The sequence below is a fragment of the Morus notabilis genome, unplaced genomic scaffold, assembly GCF_000414095.1.
Source record: "Morus notabilis unplaced genomic scaffold, ASM41409v2 Scaffold109, whole genome shotgun sequence".
Classification (NCBI taxonomy): domain Eukaryota; kingdom Viridiplantae; phylum Streptophyta; class Magnoliopsida; order Rosales; family Moraceae; genus Morus; species Morus notabilis.
In genome coordinates, this window is record NW_010363046.1 from 1 (window position 1) to 7220 (window position 7220).

At 34.4% G+C, this 7220-nt stretch overlaps 1 protein-coding gene across 1 annotated transcript; it reads left to right on the forward strand.

Annotated features, from left to right (window-relative positions):
* Nucleotides 1-3: 3 nt before the first annotated feature.
* LOC21400325 (receptor protein kinase-like protein ZAR1) lies at nt 4-1937 on the forward strand (the record flags this gene model as incomplete). Its single annotated transcript, XM_010103390.2, has 3 exons — nt 4-697; nt 845-919; nt 1041-1937. Coding segments are annotated over 3 exons (1365 nt in total), but the record flags the coding sequence as incomplete, so codon positions are not given.
* Between the last annotated feature and the right edge of the window lie 5283 nt (nt 1938-7220).

The window sequence follows — 7220 nt, forward strand, 5'->3', positions numbered from 1 at the left end:
GGACCAACTGCTTTTATTGGGAATCCTGGACTCTGTGGGCCCCCTTTGAAGAACCCTTGCTCTTCGGAAACTAATGGTGCAAATTCACCATCCTCATTTCCCTTTATCCCGGATAACTCTCCGCCTCAGGATTCCGATTTTGGAAAGAGCAAGAAGTCCAAAGGGTTGAGTAAGAGTGCTGTGATTGCAATAGTGGTGAGTGACATTATCGGTATCTGTCTTCTTGGTCTGCTTTTCTCGTATTGTTACTCAAGGATTTGCGCTTGCAGAGGTCGAAAGGGTGAAAACGGTCACGGGTTTGAGAAGGGAGGGAAGGGAAGGAATGAGTGTTTGTGCTTCAGGAAAGATGAATCCGAGGCATTATCGGAGAATGTTGAGCAGTATGATCTCGTGCCGTTGGATGCTCAGGTGGCTTTTGATCTCGATGAGCTTCTCAAGGCGTCGGCTTTTGTGCTCGGGAAAAGTGGAATTGGGATTGTTTACAAAGTTGTGCTTGAAGATGGACTGACTTTGGCTGTGAGAAGATTAGGGGAAGGAGGGTCTCAAAGGTTTAAGGAGTTTCAGACTGAAGTGGAAGCCATTGGAAAGCTAAGGCATCCTAATATTGTAACTTTGAGAGCTTATTACTGGTCTGTTGATGAGAAGCTGCTCATATATGATTACATACCTAATGGAAACCTTTCCACCGCAGTTCATGGTAAGTCTCAGGCATATATATCCAATTTGTCTTCATTTTAGCCTGTGTTTTTATCTATATTGGCTTGCAATTTTGCTTTCGGATTTTGATTCTGGGTCTTATGTGTTTGATTACTTGACTATTTCCATTATTTTCAATTGGCATCAGGTAAGCCTGGAATGGTTTCATTCACTCCGCTATCGTGGTCTGTCCGGTTAAAAATTATGAAAGGAATTGCAAGAGGTTTGGTCATTACTTGACTATTTCCATTATTTTCAATTGGCATCAGGTAAGCCTGGAATGGTTTCATTCACTCCACTTTCGTGGTCTGTCCGGTTAAAAATTATGAAAGGAATTGCAAGAGGTTTGGTCTATCTCCATGAGTTCAGCCCCAAAAAATATGTCCATGGTGATCTCAAGCCTAATAACATACTTCTTGGACAAAATATGGAACCCCACATTTCTGATTTTGGACTCGGACGCCTTGCTAATATTGCGGGAGCATCTCCAACCTTGCAATCTAGTCGAATGGCTTCAGAGAAGCCCCAAGAAAGGCAACAAAAGAGCACGACTTCTGATACTACTACAGTTGCTTCGTCTACTACATTGGGATCGTGTTATATCGCACCAGAAGCGCTGAAAGTGGTGAAGCCATCGCAGAAGTGGGATGTTTATTCATACGGGGTGATCCTACTAGAAATAATCACCGGTAGAATGCCTGTAGTCCTGGTAGGTTCCTCAGAGATGGACCTTGTTCATTGGATTCAACTCTGCATTGAAGAGAAGAAGCCTCTATCGGAAGTTTTAGACCCGTATCTAGTGCAAGATGGCGATAGGGACGACGAGATTATTGCGGTCATTAAGATTGCAATGGCTTGCATTCAAACTAGCCCTGAAAAAAGACCAACAATGAGGCATGTCAGTGAGGCTTTGGAGAGGTTGGCAATATCTGATGTTTGAGAAAATCCCAGAAGAGCTAGTGAATCCTTCATGTTTAGCCTTAGTTTGAGTCTCAAAGTGATCACATGACCACTTATGCAAATGTCTTCTTTGTTTGACATTAGATTTTCATGACTCCAAATTCCAAATTCAATGTAAAATTCTCTGCTTTGTCACTCTATTAGATTTTCGGCTGGCTAGAGTTAGGTCTGCAAGAAGAGCATGCTTTCAACTTTGAAGTGGTATTTTAACTTGGTTTTCATGAGTTTGTATTTGGTATATACACGTGTGTAAGGATTTATTTCTTTCACTTGCTCTTGTTGCAGACCTTTTGTATTTTTTTTTGTAGGTCAATGAAGTTTATTATTTGTTTTCCTTTTTTGGCCTGGAATTTCATTATTGGTGATTAATTATTACCACTGCCGAATTTTTACCTCTTATAGAATCATGACCTGCTACTGACAATTTATTACACAAAAACAAAATCAAATATTACACTTCTATTTGCCAAAGAAAAAAAACCTTAAAATGAATTGTGAAAATAAACCATGAATAATATCAGTGACATTAATCCAATAGTTCTTGTTATTTGTAGTTACGGGGACCATTCTGGTGAGCTCAACATTCTTATATCAGTTGTTTTTTTCTTTACATAATTTCGTAATTAATGAATAAAGTGAAGGTTTAGTTGAGAAGCTAATCTATGACGTACTAAATTATCCCATACATGTAATTTTGTACCCCTTTAATGTGGACATTAATGTCTGCTTGGTAAGTGAAAAAACCCCACCATTATCTTAAATGTGGACATTTAAGGAGAATTTTTCAAAATTAAAAGTTTAATAAATTGAAGTTTAATAAACTACTGATAGTTTTTTTTAGCTATTAAATATGCATCACAAATTGTCTTTTCTATATTCTTTTTAATCGATGTGATTTTAACTAATCCAACAGTTAGAATTGACCACACCAGTAGAGAGGCCCTATCAAATAAAGGGCTTGTTCGAGAGAGTTTTCTAAAAGTTACTTTTGGCTTCTTAGGTCCAAAGTTGCGTTTAGAAGTGTTTGCATAATCTATTAGAAATGCTTTGTCTTTTTAAAAGAACTCCAATCAAATTCAAAAATTGTAACTTCTAAAAAAACCATTTATGAATAGACTTTAAACTTGTACCAAAATTTAATTAAGGCAATATAAACTTAATTCCAACACTTTTCTTGCTTAATAGAAAATTTAAAGATTATTTTGACCCATTAAGGGCCCGTTTAGTTCGTTGATTCGAGTTTTAATTCGAGTTGAGATGTGATTTTATGTGAGAGCTTTGTACTGTAGCAAAACTCGAATTCTAAACTCAAATCAGCGAAATGAACGGAGCCTTAACTTTTTATTTTAAATACTTACTGAAAAGCCATAATTTTTTCTTCTCTTCTTCTATTGGCTAAAAATAAAAATAAAAATCCTGCCAAACGGGCCCAAATTCCATAATAAATTACTTATTAATGTGAAATGTTGCAAATAGCCTATGAATTTGGAGCCGTATACATAATTCTTTTGAGTCCTTTTGTTACAAAATAGTACGACTGGTACATTGGATTTTATACGAATGAAAAATCAGTCTTACCAAACGATGTTGCGTGAATGTAGGAGCTAATGGAGGAAGTGGATTCCAACAAACTATTATATGGAATTTTACCCACCAAGTCAATCTGCAAAAGAGATTCTCAGCTGTCTCCTCAGTTTAATTTGTAATTAACTAATTAAGTAATTAATTAAGCTGCCCATAATTTGACTCTGACAGAGCTTCTTGTCGCTTCTATTTGGCCAATGAATTCCGACACTATAGTTTGCTTTTAGTTGTCTGATCAGTTGCAATAAAGGGAAAAAGTGCTATAATTTCATCTTCTAATTCAGGCTTTGAAAATCCTACACATTGGCTGATTTGTTTTGACTCGGTTTCGGGTGCCACATGAGTGGTCTAGGCCATTTAGAATCCTGGAATAATTTTTATAGAAAATATACAAAAGAATGTTTGTCCTCCATATGATTAGCAATAATTTTTTTTTTTTTTTTTTTTGGTTTTGAAGTCTCTATGTGCTCACATGGGCTCAAAGAAGATTGGGTAATGTTTTTTCAACGACCAGCTTGATGTTTACCTTATTTTTAAGGCAGCAAAGCACATGATATTAACTATAGAATGATTGACACATTTGTAAAAGCATCTCAGGGTTTACCTGCTAGTAACATGCATTTTTTGAAGGTTACTTGACATCCAAATCGAATCTTACCCAAGTTTAAACCAAAAAAAAAAAAAAAAATTCTAACTGTTTAGAATCGTTCATTGTTAAATCAACTTGTAACAATACATTTGGGGTCAAATGTGTTAATTTTGTTGTTCTAACAGAAATTCAATGGTGTGCTTGTGAGAAGGGTTACCTAATGGTTATAATGCAATGATTTGACAATGCATGTCTTAATTGTAATGGTTATGGTCCCATTACAGCCACCAGTAGTACTACAGTCTGATATATTCTACCATATCGTTTCAATGTCCATTTGCATGACAACAAAAATGACTCACGTCATTGCCAGATATTGAAGAATTGAGAACGCTGGTAGTTTGAGATACTTAGGCACCAATAATGTGCAATAGTAATTTATTACCACTCAAAAAAAAAAAAAATGGCGGTCTTCATAAATTCTTACCATACACACATAAGAAGATGTTGAAGTAGAAGTCAATCCATGACAATTCTTCATGTCTTTTTCATTCACCGTAAAGATGGGCATCAGAGTATACATACTTGCATAAAACACTTTAATGCTCAAATTAGACAAGTACAGTAAAGAAAAGTTTGTTTTAGTAAGGGTATAAAGAATGAGAATATGTTTTCTCAAAAACAAAAACAAAAACAAAAAAACAAAAGAATATGATTCAATGACTCATTTATAGAAAAGGTGGCCCATCATCGGGTTCCACTCTAATTGGTACACTTCATCAGTTAGTTATGAACGAGAATGTTCAGTGGAACGACACTTGTCAATTGTCATCATTTTGATTTGGGACTTTGAGATCAAGCCTTGAGTTTTCAAGCTCAACCTCGAGCATATAGTTTTGACGCCTTAACATGTTCAATGGCATTCTCAATCCTCCAATTGAGTTGTTTGAGATCAAACCTCGATGTGTACATGCTAGGAGTAAAATCAGCACAACGATCATCACTGTACACATGGACAATTTTTTATGAAGAATGTCAATTGGAGGAATCAACTAATTAAAGAGTGACTCGAGAAGTAGTATCGACTCAAGAAGTAGTGTCAACTAGAGAGATGAATCGACTGGAGATCAGTGAGGACCACCATGGATGAATTGGAAAAGCAACATACTTGAAGACCAAATAAACCAAATCAGGCAATAAGAACCAAAATCGGATTAAACTTGGAGAGCAAGTTTCCCTGAATCAAATGAGGAAACAAGAAAAGAGGAAAGTCAACCGAAACCATATAAGAAAATAACATTTTCCTCCAATCAATATCAAATCCACTCAAGAAGTGGGTAACAAATGAGACTCAAACCATCTCCTATAAATATGAGATTACTACACGAATTAGGTGGATCACATTCTGCATATTTACTCCCTCTCTTTATAGATTCTCTCTTTAAATCCACTTCGCATCTCTTTCTCTTCCTTTCTTTTTCACCATTGTAATTATACTTTTGAAAGCTTATAATGAAATTCCGAGATGCTACAGTGAATGTAGCCTTCATGTTGAAGGTGAATCCCTATAAATCCATATGTTCTTTTATTTTTCTACATTTTACTTTCTCGTTATAACATCCGATCGACTCGAGATTAAATAGACCCACCAATCCCAACCGACACCCAGAAGCAACATTGGTCCTCTACAAATTTAATTATAAAATCCGACTTCTACAGTACATATGTCAGTATAGCATCAAAGGTAACCTTTGATTTTCAATGATGTCAAAGTCTATATCAAGGTCTAAACTCGAGAAAAATATTATTAATATCGAAGAGAACACATGTCACGTGATTCAATCCTTGAAAAAAATTCCATAATAAAGAGAACTTGTATGCTATTAGAAATTAGAGCAACAATTCAAGTTTAAATTGAGGGTTTTTCTTTAACACTGTTTTGGATGGTGCTGGCTGATCAACCTTTTATGGGATAGTCATTACACTGCAAATTAAATAGCAGGAACATGATATTATTTTTCCCAATGAGGCATGTCAGCATAGAATGTGATTCAGTTTCATTGAACAAATTTACGACATTAATTAGCCGTGTAATAGTGGACCCACATAATGGATCAATAGTTAATTGCGAATTCCGATGTCCATCATTTAATTTATCATACATAACATCCAATTATGGTGTTTCCAAGCTTCAACTTCGTATGAACTTTTATTTCTTAGTTATAATGTTGTTGAAATAACCACGCCCAATAAAAACAGCTGACATGCTGTGGAAAGCGAGGGAAAACCTGAAGGTTTGTTCAGTTATATTTTTAAATTATGATGATTTAAATATAGATTTTAAGTTAAATTTAAGTTATAACTTGAGTTTGTGTTTGGTTGTGTATATTTGAGTTATGGTTTGAGATAAAAATCTTTTTGAGTTTGTGTTATAGTGGGTCAAAACTTGAGTTTATATATAGATAGTATTTTAATAAAAACTCAATGATGATGGAAAATTTTAATAGGGTCCATGGGTGGAGTTTTATTCGTCTATTCGTTGTGAAAGCATAAAAAAATCATCTCAATCGGAATTAAAACGAAAAAGTTATAGCGTTTTTAAGAATAAAAAAATATTATTCATTAATTTGAATTTGAGTTTAAGAACTTGAGTTAAAGGAGAAACTTAAACTCATATTTTAATCTCAAACTCAAGTTAAAATTTAAGTTTAAACTCAAATTTTACAAAAGAATATGAACTTAAATAAAGTTGTCATTTGAATTTAATTTTTTTTTGAGTTTAGGTGCAAATGAACAAGTTTTTTTTTTTTTTTTTTCCAATGGTAAAGAAAGCGAGGGCAAACTTGTAGTTTTAAAATTGTGACAAAAATTTCTCACGTAAAAATAATAAAAAGAAATTGAGACAATAATTTAATTTACTGATTTGTGGACATGGAAAAAGCCACTTTCGGAAGTATCACGCAAGAGAAAATCGTCTATAGCACCTGAAGACGTTTGGTATTTTTTTTAAAGTTGTATGTAACATTTTCTGTTAATTTTTTTCTTTCCAGATATTGGAGCCATTATTGAGAATCCGAGGGATCCAACGAACCCAGGAATGTTTATTCCTCTGATGCTGTTAACTGTTAAGGCATTATGAGAAAGAACCTGTCAACTTGCATGCCTAATAATTGACATGTTTATCTGCTGATTATTTCTTAATTTTTAAAATTACTACTTTTATAGTATTCATTTAGTAACAAGAACATCTACTATTTTTTTTGTCTTTGTTCGGATTGTGGGGCCCAAATAGTAATGAATTGTTCACATAACTATTTCAGTAAAAATGAGATAATAAAAACTACATGAAAAAATATATTGAGCATGGGCAATTACAAGGACAATGCACCCA